This window comes from Coturnix japonica, chromosome 1 (assembly GCF_054131305.1).
Source record: "Coturnix japonica strain WE chromosome 1, WE-NBRP24, whole genome shotgun sequence".
Classification (NCBI taxonomy): Eukaryota; Metazoa; Chordata; class Aves; order Galliformes; family Phasianidae; genus Coturnix; species Coturnix japonica.
In genome coordinates, this window is record NC_140663.1 from 1,315,110 (window position 1) to 1,329,022 (window position 13,913).

Sequence of the window (13,913 nt, forward strand, 5' to 3'; positions counted from 1 at the left end):
AGCTGCCATGGGGCGGTGACCGTGATGTCACAGTGGGTGTCAGGGAGCGGCCATTGTGACGTGATGCTTGGAGCAGAGCTAAGGCTGCCGCGCTCAGGCCAAGCATCAGTTTGGCTTGGTGAGGCGTAGAGAGAGCAGGGACTCTCGCAGTGCTCACTGTTGATGCCAATGATGTATGCTAAGAAGAGGAAGATGTCTGACTCTCAGGAGCCAGGTGAGGCCACAACATCCCTGTGCACAGCTCCCAACACTGGGCAGAGGGGTGCTGGGGCTCTGCCTGCGGCTGAGAGCTGAGAGGGGAGGAAGGGGCAGGCAGGAGCTCCCAGACAGGCACACATTGGCGTGTGGCTGCCTTGGGTGGGCCTGCCACGGCCCCTTCCCCTCCACCAACTCCAGCCAGCACGGCAGGCACAGAGCAGCAGTGAGGGTCTGACTGGGGACACCTGGCCCCACCAGGTGCTCACTGCTGCTCACATTTGCTCTCTTCTCTGCAGTGTGTGTGCTGTGTGGCCGCGCAGATGTTGATCGAAACATCGTCGGTCGCACATTTGACCAGATTTGGTATTGCATTCATGAGTTCTGCTTGGTGAGTTCCCTTAAGCGATCCTGACTGCTTCCCACTGGGATGCTGCCGTTCTTCCTGTCCTCATGAGATCCTGCACTTTTCTCTCATCCAGAAGTTTGCCAACATCTCTTTTGATGAGACACCCACACCGGAGGGAACTGTTGGCATTGACTTTGCTGCCCTCACGCGCAAGGTCATGCAGGCAAGGCAGCAGGTAAGAATTTGAGCAGGCAGATTTGTGCCAGGAAGGGCTCACACCAGCTTAGCCTGGACACAAGGAAAGCAATCGCAGCCTGCCCAACCTGGACAAAGTCCTGCCGTTGGAGATGCTCCCTGTCCACCAGGCTGCTTCACAGATCGCAACCCAGCAGTTGCCACACTCCATGCCCAGCCCAGAGCTGTGGGGCTGCCTGTGGAGGCACAGAATCTGACGCTGAATTTGGTTGTTCTGCTCTTTGCAGCAATGCTGTGTTTGTGGTGAGATAGGGGCAGCCATCACATGCGCAGAGAGCGGCTGTGAACGGAGCTTCCACCTGCCCTGCGCCAAGGACAGGCAATGCGTCACCCAGTACTTTGGGCTGCACAGGTAAGGGCTGTCAGAAGCAGCCAAGACAGGGAGGATCCAGCAGGGACTGCTCCCAGCATCCTGCCAGAGCCTGAGCCAGGGCCTGGGGTCTCCTCCCTGCTCCTCTGCCCTCCTCACAGCACTTCTCAGTGTGCCCATCCCTTCCATCTTCCCCCAGGTCCTTCTGCTGGGAGCACCGCCCCCAACAGGCAGTAGCGACAGCTCCAGCAAAAGGCACCACCTGCATCATCTGCCAGGGGACTGTGGGGAACATGGCATCCTACCGCACTCTGGTGTGCCCAGTGTGCAAACATACCTGGTTCCACCGGGGATGCATCCAGGTAGGAGCCCAGCCCTCACCCTGCAGGCACGCTTGCTGCTCAGCAGCACCAGGCACCGCTCACGCTCACCTTGCTTGTGCTTCTCCTGCAGCGACAGGCCTTGAATGATGGCCCTGCATTCTTCGGGTGCCCTGGCTGTCAGGACAACGCCCGATTTTGTACTGAAATGTCCATCCTTGGGATCCATGTCCCAGACAGGTTGGTGTCCTTCTGACAAGCCATCAAGATGACAAGGCACGAGTGCTGGGCCTGCCCATGCAGTGTCTCGGCAGGCCTGGCCCTTGGCTGTCAAAGAAGCACGTGCCTCAGCTTCATGGAGAAGCTGGAAATGTGATTGGGCTGGATGAGATGGAATAACCTTGGGTCACATGCTGGGGACAACACTGGGGACTCATCAATTTCCCAACCTTCTCTTGTAGAAGATCAGAATGGGAGGACAGTTACGCGTACACACCAGTTGTACAGAGGCACAGGAGCTGCGACGCCATCAAGTGCCTTTGCCCTAGAGGCAGGTGGCAGGCAGAAGAAGAGGGGTGAGTGACCGCAGCAGCTGTATGGGGCTCTATGGGGGATCTCAGCCTGAGCACAGGCTGGGAGAGCAAGGACTGAGCCCCACAGATGTGCCGGGCACTCCCTGGCTTGGCTCACTTAGGCCTCATGCCCACAAACCCTTTGCTTCCCCAGGCCCTGGCAGCTGATCCTGTGCAGCTCCTGTGGAGCAGAGAACACCCACCGAGAGTGCTCCCACTCGTGCATCAGAATGAACATGTGGGACTGCGACAGATGTGCAGGCCTGGGGACCGGTAAGGGGTGATGAGTTGTGTGGCAGCGGGCTGGGCCAGGCAAGGCCTGGCAGCTCGTGCTCAGGGCAGCTCAGCCAGAGTCTGTCTGCCCCAGGAGGGACGGCAGCTTGTTCCTACCCGCGGCTACAGGTTCCTTCCACTGACCTTCCCACTTCCCTTACAGCTGCCAGCACCATCTTGGCACTTGCTGCATTCAGCACTGCCAGGCAGGAGAGCCTGCAGCCATCCTACAGCCACCAGGAGCCTGAGGACAGCAGGCCAGGCCCCACCAGCCAGTCTGCATTGGGGCCATCGCACAGTTCCCAGCTGCCACAGACCAGCGAGCTGGGAACAGAACGTGGGGCGATCTGCTCACGTGCTCCTGGCCTTCAGGATGCAGGTGGGGACGGTCCAGCACACCATGGGAGCAGCCATATGACCACCCCGGGCACTGAAGGCAGCTCCCGCACATCCACCAGGCGGGACACATCAAGAGCCTCCAGACGCAGAAGGCGTCCCAGGCAGCGGGGAATGAGCCGGACACGAAGCCGCTCCCCGCTGCAAAGTCGGGCCCCAGCTTCCCAGAGCCCGACTAGAAGACCTCAAGGCAGCAGGCGCACACCAGCTCCAGCTGCTCTGAGCAGAGCCCGCAGCACCACCAGACCAGCGACAGGGAGGTCCGTCAGGGTTTCCCAGAGTTCAGACGCTGCGGAATGCTCCAGGCAGCCACGGGTGGCCCGCACAAGAAGCCGTTCCTCAGCGGCACGTCAAGCCCCATTTGCCCAAAGCCGGCTCAGAAGAGGCTGCAGGAGACGGCAGAGACTGTCCCAGGAATGAAGTCACACCTAGACCGACCATCAAAGACAGCATCCCCCCTCCACCATCTATACCCCAAAATTACATCAGGGAAGGGCGGTCTGTCCAGGCAGGAAGTCACTCCTGGGACCAATATCGATCCAGCATCCAATGTCCACCATAAAATCAGCCAAAAACTAAACGGCTTGGAAGCAGAACCAACAGTGGGAGGAACCCAGGCATGAAGTCACTCCCAGCTGTAACATCGGAACCAACATCCATCCCCCACCTAGTTAACCCAAAAATATGTGGCTTGGGCCATGGGCCAGTACCATGTGCTGGCTCCAGTCCCAACTGTCCAAAAAAATAAACCCAACCATCCCAAAAAAATAAACCCAACCATCCCCCTTAAATTTCTTTGTTAGTTTCCTTTACTCTGCTTCTGCTGAGCTGGGCAAACATAGGCGCTGGGATCACAGGGTTATATCCTCCCAAGACCAGTCCAGTGTTTGTGCAAATGCTGCTGGGCAGCCCATGGGCAGGTTGGGAATTGGGTAGAGCAGAACTATATGAGATTCAACAAGGCTAAGTGCAGGGCCTTATAGCTGAGGAGAAAGAAGTGCTTCTAATGTCTGTCCAGCCGGGCAAATGGAGTTCTCCTCTACCTCTGCTCTTTCCCAGCGAGGCCACATCTGGAGTCCTGTGTCCAGGTCTGGGCTCCGCAGCTCAAGAACGGCAGGGAACTGCTGGAGAGTCCAGCAATGGATTGCAAAGACCATGAGGGGCCTAGAGGAGCACGTGCCTCAGCAAGAGGGGTTGATAGACCTACTGCTGTTTAGTTTGCAGGAGTCTGAGAGGGGATCTAATCAGTGCTTATTGATACTTCAGTGTTGGCCGCCAAGAGGATGAGGCCAAACTTTATATCTTACTGCCCTGCAACAGAATCAAGGAGCATTTTCCATAGGAATGTGACCAAACACTTATTCACAGTCAGGGTGACCCAACACTGGGACAAGCTGTCCAGGGACATTGTGGACTCTCCTTATTCCTGAGATATTCAAAAGATGCCTGGATGCTTTTTAGTGCAGACTGCTGGAGTCCCCAATGTGGAGCTGTCAGAGCACAGCCAGAGGAGGGCCACAAAGACTGCCAGAGGGCTGGAGCACATCCATCTCCTGCAAGGACAGGCTCAGTGAGATGGGGTTCTTCAGCATGGACAAGAGAAGGCTCGGAGGAGACTGGTGGCCACACTACACTCCCTGAAGGGAGCCTACAGCAAAGCTGGGGAGGGACATAAATGGGTCAAAATTAAGGATCCATCCAGAAAAGGACAGCTGTGGGTGCAGCCTACATCAGGCCCGCTGCCTGAGTGGCTGAGGCGATGGGGGAGTTTCCACGGCAACGGCTCTGCCTCCACGCCCTCTGCCTAGAAAAGCCCTTTGGGTTTTAAGGCCCTTTAAGGCTAAACTAAAGGGGCTGGTGAGTCTGCTGGTTTGCCATGGCTGCACAAGTCAAAGGAAGGCTGCATCCAAGAATCACAGAATCAAAGAATTACCCAGATTGGAAAAGACCTTGCAGGTCATCAAGTCCAACCGCAGCCTAACCATAGAACTTAAATTCTAACGACCATGTGCTAAATCATGTCCCTGAACAACACATCCAAACGGCTCTTAAACGCAACCAGGGATGGTGATTGCAACACCTCACTGGGGAGTCTATTCCAGTAGATAACTAACCTTTCTGTAAAGAAGCGTTTCCTAACATCCAACCTAAACTTGCCCTCGCCCAACTTGAGGTCAATTCCCCTGTCACTGAGGTCAATTCGTCCTGTCACTTGTCACCAGTGAGAATAGACCTGCCCCACTCTCACTATAAGCACCTTTCAGGTACTGGAAGATGGCGATAAGGTCTCCTCTCAGCATCCTTTTCCCCAGACTAAACAGCCCCAGCTTCCTCAGCCTCTCCTCGTAGGGCTGATTCTCCAAGCCCTTCACGAGACAAACTGCCCTTCTCTAGACCTGCTCCATTACCTCCATGTCCTTTCTGTGTTGACATGCCAAAACTGAACACAGTACTCGAGGTGAGGCCTCACCAATGCCAAGTACACGTCCGGATGACTTCCCTAGTCCTGCTCAACACAACATAAGAAATATTTGGAGAACCAGACCGATGTCCCAAAACAAGATGCTAGTGCTCAGGTCTCTGGCTGCACTGGGTACCAGAGCCTGGCCTTTGCAGTGCTAGGTGATGGAGACAGAGCTTGTGTTAGATATGAGCAGCTACTGTGTTTCACCTGAAGGAGGAGGAGGAGAGGCTGAGGATCATTAGGAAATGTGAGAGGGATACTGACTGTTGGTGCCAGTCCCTCTTGGCCCTGAGATTTAGGCAGCCAGCTGAGGCTCCACGTGGAGCACATCACCCCCGTTACCTTGCAAGCAGATAACTGGGGAACCAGCAGGCAGACGGTGCTCCTGCTGCAGTGAGACCCCCGCACTCTCCTCTCCCTAGCAACAACGTCGTTAGGTGTGTGGCCATGTTAAAAGCTCCCTGCTCACCGAAGCCGGCCCACCTGTCCAGAAATTCTCTTGCGTCCGCTGCTGCCCCTGTGGAAGAGATATGGTGCTCAGCAGGGACAATTGGACATTGGTGGTGACAATGGTTCTCCCCACGTGGAGCTGCCACCAAAGTCCAGCCTCTTCACACAGCATGAAAACCTCCTCAGCAAAGAAAAAATTACAGGTCATTGTCATTGGTGACTCTCTACTGAAGGGAGAAGAAGGACCAGTGTGTAGACTAGAGCCTCTACACAGGGAGCTCTGTTGTCTCTTGGGAGCTTGGGTTAAAGATGTAAGGCAGAAACCCACCTACCTAGAATATCCCTCACATTGCTGTTCCCTATGTTGGGTTCAGGTAGGCAGCGATGACATAGATATACACCTACTGCTGTTTAGCTTGCACTAGTTTGACAGGGAATCTTATCAATACTTATCGATACATCAGTGGTGGCCGCAAAGAGGATGAGGCCAAACTTTATTGCTTCCTGCCCTGCAAAAGCACCCAGGAGAATTAGGCACTAACTCTTCCATAGGAATATGACCAAACACTTCTTTACAGTCAGGGTGACACAACACTGGGATAAGCTGTCCAGGGACGTTGTGGACTCTCCTTATTCCTGAGATATTCAAAAGACGCCTGGATGCTTTTTAGTGCAGACTGCTGGAGTCCCCATCATGGAGTTGTCAGAGCACAGCCAGAGGAGGGCCACAAAGACTGCCAGAGGGCTGGAGCACATCCATCGCCTGCAAGGACAGTCTCAGTGAGCTGGGGCTCTTCAGCATGGACAAGAGAAGGCTCGGAGGAGACTGGTGGCCATAATACAGTCCCTGAAGGGAGCCTACAGCAAAGCTGTATATATTCCAATGGAGGAAACGAGCTGTGCTGGATCAAGTGTTTGAAGAGGAACAGAAACATCAGTCATGATCTCGATGGCTTTTTTAGCTGTTTGTTTCACATGGAAACGTGGTTCTTTATTGAGTGGTACGTTCTGTGAGTTAGCATCATCTGAGATAATAGTGGCCACAGCTCTGACAGAAACAGGGGCGATCAACACAGCATGTTGGGAGGAAATCCTTTCCAAGGTTGCCCAGAGAAGCTGTGGGGCTGCCACCATCTTGCCTGGGAGCCAAGGGCCCGCGCCCACAGCTGCCATGGGGCGGTGACCGTGATGTCACAGTGGGTGTCAGGGAGCGGCCATTGTGACGTGATGCTTGGAGCAGAGCTAAGGCTGCCGGGCTCAGGCCGAGCATCAGTTTGGCTTGGTGAGGCGTAGAGAGAGCAGGGACTCTCGCAGTGCTCACTGTTGATGCCAATGATGTATGCTAGGAAGAGGAAGATGTCTGACTCTCAGGAGCCAGGTGAGGCCACAACATCCCTGTGCACAGCTCCCAACACTGGGCAGAGGGGTGCTGGGGCTCTGCCTACGGCTGAGAGCTGAGAGGGGAGGAAGGGGCAGGCAGGAGCTCCCAGACGGGCACACATTGGCGTGTGGCTGCCTTGGGTGGGCCTGCCACGGCCCCTTCCCCTCCACCAACTCCAGCCAGCACGGCAGGCACAGAGCAGCAGTGAGGGTCTGACTGGGGACACCTGGCCCCACCAGGTGCTCACTGCTGCTCACATTTGCTCTCTTCTCTGCAGTGTGTGTGCTGTGTGGCCGCGCAGATGTTGATCGAAACATCGTCGGTCGCACATTTGACCAGATTTGGTATTGGATTCATGAGTTCTGCTTGGTGAGTTCCCTCAAGCGATCCTGACTGCTTCCCACTGGGATGCTGCCGTTCTTCCTGTCCTCATGAGATCCTGCACTTTTCTCTCCTCCAGAAGTTTGCCAACATCTCTTTTGATGAGACACCCACACCGGAGGGAACTGTTGGCATTGACTTTGCTGCCCTCACGCGCAAGGTCATGCAGGCAAGGCAGCAGGTAAGAATTTGAGCAGGCAGATTTGTGCCAGGAAGGGCTCACACCAGCTTAGCCTGGACACAAGGAAAGCAATCGCAGCCTGCCCAACCTGGACAAAGTCCTGCCCTTGGTGATGCTCCCTGTCCACCAGGGTGCTTCATAGAGTGTAACCCAGCAGTTCCCACACTCCATGCCCAGCCCAGAGCTGTGGGGCTGCCTGTGGAGGCACAGAATCTGACGCTGAATTTGGCTGTTCTGCTCTTTGCAGCAATGCTGTGTTTGTGGTGAGATAGGGGCAGCCATCACATGCGCAGAGAGCGGCTGTGAACGGAGCTTCCACCTGCCCTGCGCCAAGGACAGGCAATGCGTCACCCAGTACTTTGGGCTGCACAGGTAAGGGCTGTCAGCAGCAGCCAAGACACGGAGGATCCAGCAGGGACTGCTCCCAGCAGCCTGCCAGAGCCTGAGCCAGGGCCTGGGGGCTCCTCCCTGCTCCTCTGCCCTCCTCACAGCACTTCTCAGTGTGCCCATCCCTTCCATCTTCCCCCAGGTCCTTCTGCTGGGAGCACCGCCCCCAACAGGCAGCAGCGACAGCTCCAGCAAAAGGCACCACCTGCATCATCTGCCAGGGGACTGTGGGGAACATGGCATCCTACCGCACTCTGGTGTGCCCAGTGTGCAAACATACCTGGTTCCACCGGGGATGCATCCAGGTAGGAGCCCAGCCCTCACCCTGCAGGCACGCTTGCTGCTCAGCAGCACCAGGCACCGCTCACGCTCACCTTGCTTGTGCTTCTCCTGCAGCGACAGGCCTTGAATGATGGCCCTGCATTCTTCGGGTGCCCTGGCTGTCACGACAACGCCCGATTTTGTACTGAAATGTCCATCCTTGGGATCCATGTCCCAGACAGGTTGGTGTCCTTCTGACAAGCCATCAAGATGACAAGGCACGAGCGCTGGGCCTGCCCATGCAGTGTATCGGCAGGCCTGGCCCTTGGCTGTCAAAGAAGCATTTGCCTCAGCTTCACGGAGAAGCTGGAAATGTGATTGGGCTGGATGAGATGGAATAACCTTGGGTCACATGCTGGGGACAACACTGGGGACTCATCACTTTCCCTCCCTTCTCTTGTAGAAGATCAGAATGGGAGGACAGTTACGCGTACACACCAGTTGTACGCAGGCACAGGAGCTGCGACGCCATCAAGTGCCTTTGCCCTAGAGGCAGGTGGCAGGCAGAAGAAGAGGGGTGAGTGACCGCAGCAGCTGTCTGGGGCTCTGCAGGGGATCTCAGCCTGAGAACAGGCTGGGAGAGCAAGGACTGAGCCCCACAGATGAGCCGGGCACTCCCTGGCTTGGCTCACTTAGGCCTCATGCCCACAACCCCTTTGCTTCCCCAGGCCCTGGCAGCTGATCCTGTGCAGCTCCTGTGGAGCAGAGAACACCCACCGAGAGTGCTCCCACTCGTGCATCAGAATGAACATGTGGGACTGCGACAGATGTGCAGGCCTGGGGACCGGTAAGGGGTGATGAGTTGTGTGGCAGCGGGCTGGGCCAGGCAAGGCCTGGCAGCTCGTGCTCAGGGCAGCTCAGCCAGAGTCTGTCTGCCACAGGAGGGACGGCAGCTTGTTCCTACCCGCAGCTACAGGTTCCTTCCACTGACCTTCCCACTTCCCTTACAGCTGCCAGCACCATCTTGGCACTTGCTGCATTCAGCACTGCCAGGCAGGAGAGCCTGCAGCCATCCTACAGCCACCAGGAGCCTGAGGACAGCAGGCCAGGCCCCACCAGCCAGTCTGCATTGGGGCCATCGCACAGTTCCCAGCTGCTGGAGACCAGCGAGCTGGGAACAGAACATGGGGCGATCTGCTCACGTGTTCCTGGCCTTCAGGATGCATGTGGGGACGGTCCAGCACACCATGGGAGCAGCCATATGACCACCCCGGGCACTGAAGGCAGCTCCCGCACATCCACCAGGCGGGACACATCAAGAGCCTCCAGACGCAGAAGGCGTCCCAGGCAGCGGGGAATGAGCCGGACACGAAGCCGCTCCCCGCTGCAAAGTCGGGCCCCAGCTTCCCAGAGCCCGACTAGAAGACCTCAAGGCAGCAGGCGCACACCAGCTCCAGCTGCTCTGAGCAGAGCCCGCAGCACCACCAGACCAGCGACAGGGAGGTCCGTCAGGGTTTCCCAGAGTTCAGACGCTGCGGAATGCTCCAGGCAGCCACGGGTGGCCCGCACAAGAAGCCGTTCCTCAGCGGCACGTCAAGCCCCATATGCCCAAAGCCGGCTCAGAAGAGGCTGCAGGAGACGGCAGAGGCTGTCCCAGGAATGAAGTCACACCTAGACCGACCATCAAAGCCAGCATCCCCCCTCCACCATCTATCCCCCAAAATTACATCGGGGAAGGCGGTCTGTCCAGGCAGGAAGTCACTCCTGGGACCAATATCGATCCTGCATCAAATGTCCACCATAAAATCAGCCAAAAACTAGACGGCTTGGAAGCAGAACCAACAGTGGGAGGAACCCAGGCATGAAGTCACTCCCAGCTGTAACATCGGAGCCAACATCCATCCCCCACCTAGTTAACCCAAAAATATGTGGCTTGGGCCATGGGCCAGTACCATGTGCTGGCTCCAGTCCCAACTGTCCAAAAAAATAAACCCAACCATCCCAAAAAAATAAACCCAACCATCCCCCTTAAATTTCTTTGTCAGTTTCCTTTACTCTGCTTCTGCTGAGCTGGGCAAACATAGGCGCTGGGATCACAGGGTTATATCCTCCCAAGACCAGTCCAGTGTTTGTGCAAATGCTGCTGGGCAGCCCATGGGCAGGTTGGGAATTGGGTAGAGCAGAACTATATGAGATTCAACAAGGCTAAGTGCAGGGCCTTATAGCTGAGGAGAAAGAAGTGCTTCTAATGTCTGGCCAGCAGGGCAAATGGAGTTCTCCTCTACCTCTGCTCTTTCCCAGCGAGGCCACATCTGGAGTCCTGTGTCCAGGTCTGGGCTCCGCAGCTCAAGAACGGCAGGGAACTGCTGGAGAGTCCAGCAATGGATTGCAAAGACCATGAGGGGCCTGGAGGAGCACGTGCCTCAGCAAGAGGGGTTGACAGACCTACTGCTGTTTAGTTTGCAGGAGTCTGAGAGGGGATCTAATCAGTGCTTATTGATACTTCAGTGTTGGCCGCCAAGAGGATGAGACCAAACTTTATATCTTACTGCCCTGCAACAGAATCAAGGAGCATTTTCCATAGGAATGTGACCAAACACTTATTCACAGTCAGGGTGACCCAACACTGGGACAAGCTGTCCAGGGACATTGTGGACTCTCCTTATTCCTGAGATATTCAAAAGATGCCTGGATGCTTTTTAGTGCAGACTGCTGGAGTCCCCAATGTGGAGCTGTCAGAGCACAGCCAGAGGAGGGCCACAAAGACTGCCAGAGGGCTGGAGCACATCCATCTCCTGCAAGGACAGGCTCAGTGAGCTGTGGCTCTTCAGCATGGACAAGACAAGGCTCAGAGGAGACTGGTGGCCACATTACACTCCCTGAAGGGAGCCTACAGCAAAGCTGGGGAGGGACATAAATGGCTCAAAATTAAGGATCCGTCCACAAAAGGTCAGCTGTGGGCGCGGCCTACATCAGGCCCGCTGCCTGAGTGGCTGAGGCAGTGGGGGAGTTTCCACGGCAACGGCTCTGCCTCCACGCCCTCTGCCTAGAAAAGCCCTTTGGGTTTTAAGGCCCTTTAAGGCTAAACTAAAGGGGCTGGTGAGTCTGCTGGTTTGCCATGGCTGCACAAGTCAAAGGAAGGCTGCATCCAAGAATCACAGAATCAAAGAATTACCCAGGTTGGAAAAGACCTTGCAGGTCATCAAGTCCAACCGCAGCCTAACCATAGAACTTAAATTCTAACGACCATGTGCTAAATCATGTCCCTGAACAACACATCCAAACGGCTCTTAAACGCAACCAGGGATGGTGATTGCAACACCTCACTGGGGAGTCTATTCCAGTAGTTAACTACCCTTTCTGTAAAGAAGCGTTTCCTAACATCCAACCTAAACTTGCCCTCGCCCAACTTGAGGTCAATTCCCCTGTCACTGAGGTCAATTCGTCCTGTCACTTGTCACCAGTGAGAATAGACCTGCCCCACTCTCACTATAAGCACCTTTCAGGTACTGGAAGATGGCGATAAGGTCTCCTCTCAGCATCCTTTTCCCCAGACTAAACAGCCCCAGCTTCCTCAGCCTCTCCTCGTAGGGCTGATTCTCCAAGCCCTTCACGAGACAAACTGCCCTTCTCTAGACCTGCTCCATTACCTCCATGTCCTTTCTGTGTTGACATGCCAAAACTGAACACAGTACTCGAGGTGAGGCCTCACCAATGCCAAGTACACGTCCGGATGACTTCCCTAGTCCTGCTCAACACAACATAAGAAATATTTGGAGAATCAGACCGACGTCCCAAAACAAGATGCTAGTGCTCAGGTCTCTGGCTGCACTGGGTGCCAGAGCCTGGCCTTTGCAGTGCTAGGTGATGGAGACAGAGCTTGTGTTAGATATGAGCAGCTACTGTGTTTGACCTGAAGGAGGAGGAGGAGAGGCGGAGGATCATTAGGAAATGTAAGAGGGATACTGACTGTTGGTGCCAGTCCCTCTTGGCCCTGAGATTTAGGCAGCCAGCTGAGGCTCCACGTGGAGCACATCACCCCCGTTACCTTGCAAGCAGATAACTGGGGAACCAGCAGGCAGACGGTGTTCCTGCTGCAGTGAGACCCCCGCACTCTCCTCTCCCTAGCAACAACGTCGTTAGGTGTGTGGCCATGTCAAAAGCTCCCTGCTCACCGAAGCCGGCCCACCTGCCCAGAGATTCTCTTGCGTCCCCTGCTGCCCCTGTGGAATAGGTACGGTGCTCAGCAGGGACAATTGGACATTGGTGGTGACCATGGTTCTCCCCACGTGGAGCTGCCACCAAAGTCCAGCCTCTTCACACAGCATGAAAACCTCCTCAGCAAAGAAAAAATTACAGGTCATTGTCATTGGTGACTCTCTGCTGAAGGGAGAAGAAGGACCAGTGTGTAGACTAGAGCCTCTACACAGGGAGCTCTGTTGTCTCTTGGGAGCTTGGGTTAAAGATGTAAGGCAGAAACCCCCCTACCTAGAATATCCCTCACATTGCTGTTCCCTATGTTGGATTCAGGTAGGCAGCGATGACATAGTTATACACCTACTGCTGTTTAGCTTGCAGTAGTTTGACAGGGAATCTTATCAATGCTTATCGATACATCAGTGGTGGCCGCATAGAGGATGAGGCCAAACTTTATTGCTTCCTGCCCTGCAAAAGCACCCAGGAGAGTTAGGCACTAACTCTTCCATAGGAATATGACCAAACACTTCTTTACAGTCAGGGTGACACAACACTGGGATAAGCTGTCCAGGAACGTTGTGGACTCTCCTTATTCCTGAGATATTCAAAAGACGCCTGGATGCTTTTTGGTGCAGACTGCTGGAGTCCCCATCATGGAGTTGTGAGAGCACAGCCAGAGGAGGGCCACAAAGACTGCCAGAGGGCTGGAGCACATCCATCTCCTGCAAGGACAGGCTCAGTGAGATGGGGCTCTTCAGCATGGACAAGAGAAGGCTCGGAGGAGACTGGTGGCCACAATACAGACCCTGTAGGGAGCCTACAGCAAAGCTGTATATATTCCAATGGAGGAAATGAGCTGTGCTGGATCAAGTGTTTGAAGAGGAACAGAAACATCAGCCTTGATCTCGATTGCTTTTTTAGCTGTTTGTTTCACATGGAAACGTGGTTCTTTATTGAGTGGTACGTTCTGTGAGTTAGCATCATCTGAGATAATAGTGGCCACAGATCTGACAGAAAGAGGGGCGATCAACACAGTATGTTGGGAGGAAATCCTTTCCTAGGTTGCCCAGAGAAGCTGTGGGGCTGCCACCATCTTGCCTGGGAGCCAAGGGCCCGCGCCCACAGCTGCCATGGGGCGGTGACCGTGATGTCACAGTGGGTGTCAGGGAGCGGCCATTGTGACGTGATGCTTGGAGCAGAGCTAAGGCTGCCGGGCTCAGGCTGAGCATCAGTTTGGCTTGGTGAGGCGTAGAGAGAGCAGGGACTCTCGCAGTGCTCACTGTTGATGCCAATGATGTATGCTAGGAAGAGGAAGATGTCTGACTCTCAGGAGCCAGGTGAGGCCACAACATCCCTTTGCACAGCTCACAACACTGGGCAGAGGGGTGCTGGGGCTCTGCCTGCGGCTGAGAGCTGAGAGGGGAGGAAGGGGCAGGCAGGAGCTCCCAGACGGGCACACATTGGCGTGTGGCTGCCTTGGGTGGGCCTGCCACGGCCCCTTCCCCTCCACCAACTCCAGCCAGCACGGCAGGCACAGAGCA

General features: G+C 55.4%; 3 protein-coding genes across 5 annotated transcripts in view; 2 read left to right on the forward strand and 1 right to left on the reverse strand.

Annotated features, from left to right (window-relative positions):
* The window catches only part of EXOC4 (exocyst complex component 4), a 375,161-nt gene that overhangs the window by 201,121 nt on the left and 160,127 nt on the right, over positions 1-13,913 (reverse strand). The window lies entirely within an intron of this gene.
* On the forward strand, positions 172-3,442 carry LOC116654342 (E3 ubiquitin-protein ligase PHF7-like). The gene is made up of 9 exons (XM_085510433.1): positions 172-214; positions 495-586; positions 678-779; positions 1,021-1,152; positions 1,271-1,471; positions 1,563-1,669; positions 1,843-2,004; positions 2,156-2,274; positions 2,438-3,442. The coding sequence occupies exons 1-9, from the start codon at positions 172-174 to the stop codon at positions 3,088-3,090; spliced, it is 1,611 nt and encodes a 536-aa protein (XP_085366559.1). The 3' UTR covers positions 3,091-3,442.
* Positions 6,773-9,851, forward strand: LOC116654339 (E3 ubiquitin-protein ligase PHF7-like). The gene is made up of 9 exons (XM_085510443.1): positions 6,773-6,866; positions 7,243-7,334; positions 7,426-7,527; positions 7,775-7,899; positions 8,057-8,219; positions 8,311-8,417; positions 8,639-8,752; positions 8,904-9,022; positions 9,186-9,851. Exons 1-9 carry the CDS (start codon positions 6,773-6,775, stop codon positions 9,836-9,838), a joined length of 1,569 nt encoding a protein of 522 aa, XP_085366569.1. The 3' UTR covers positions 9,839-9,851.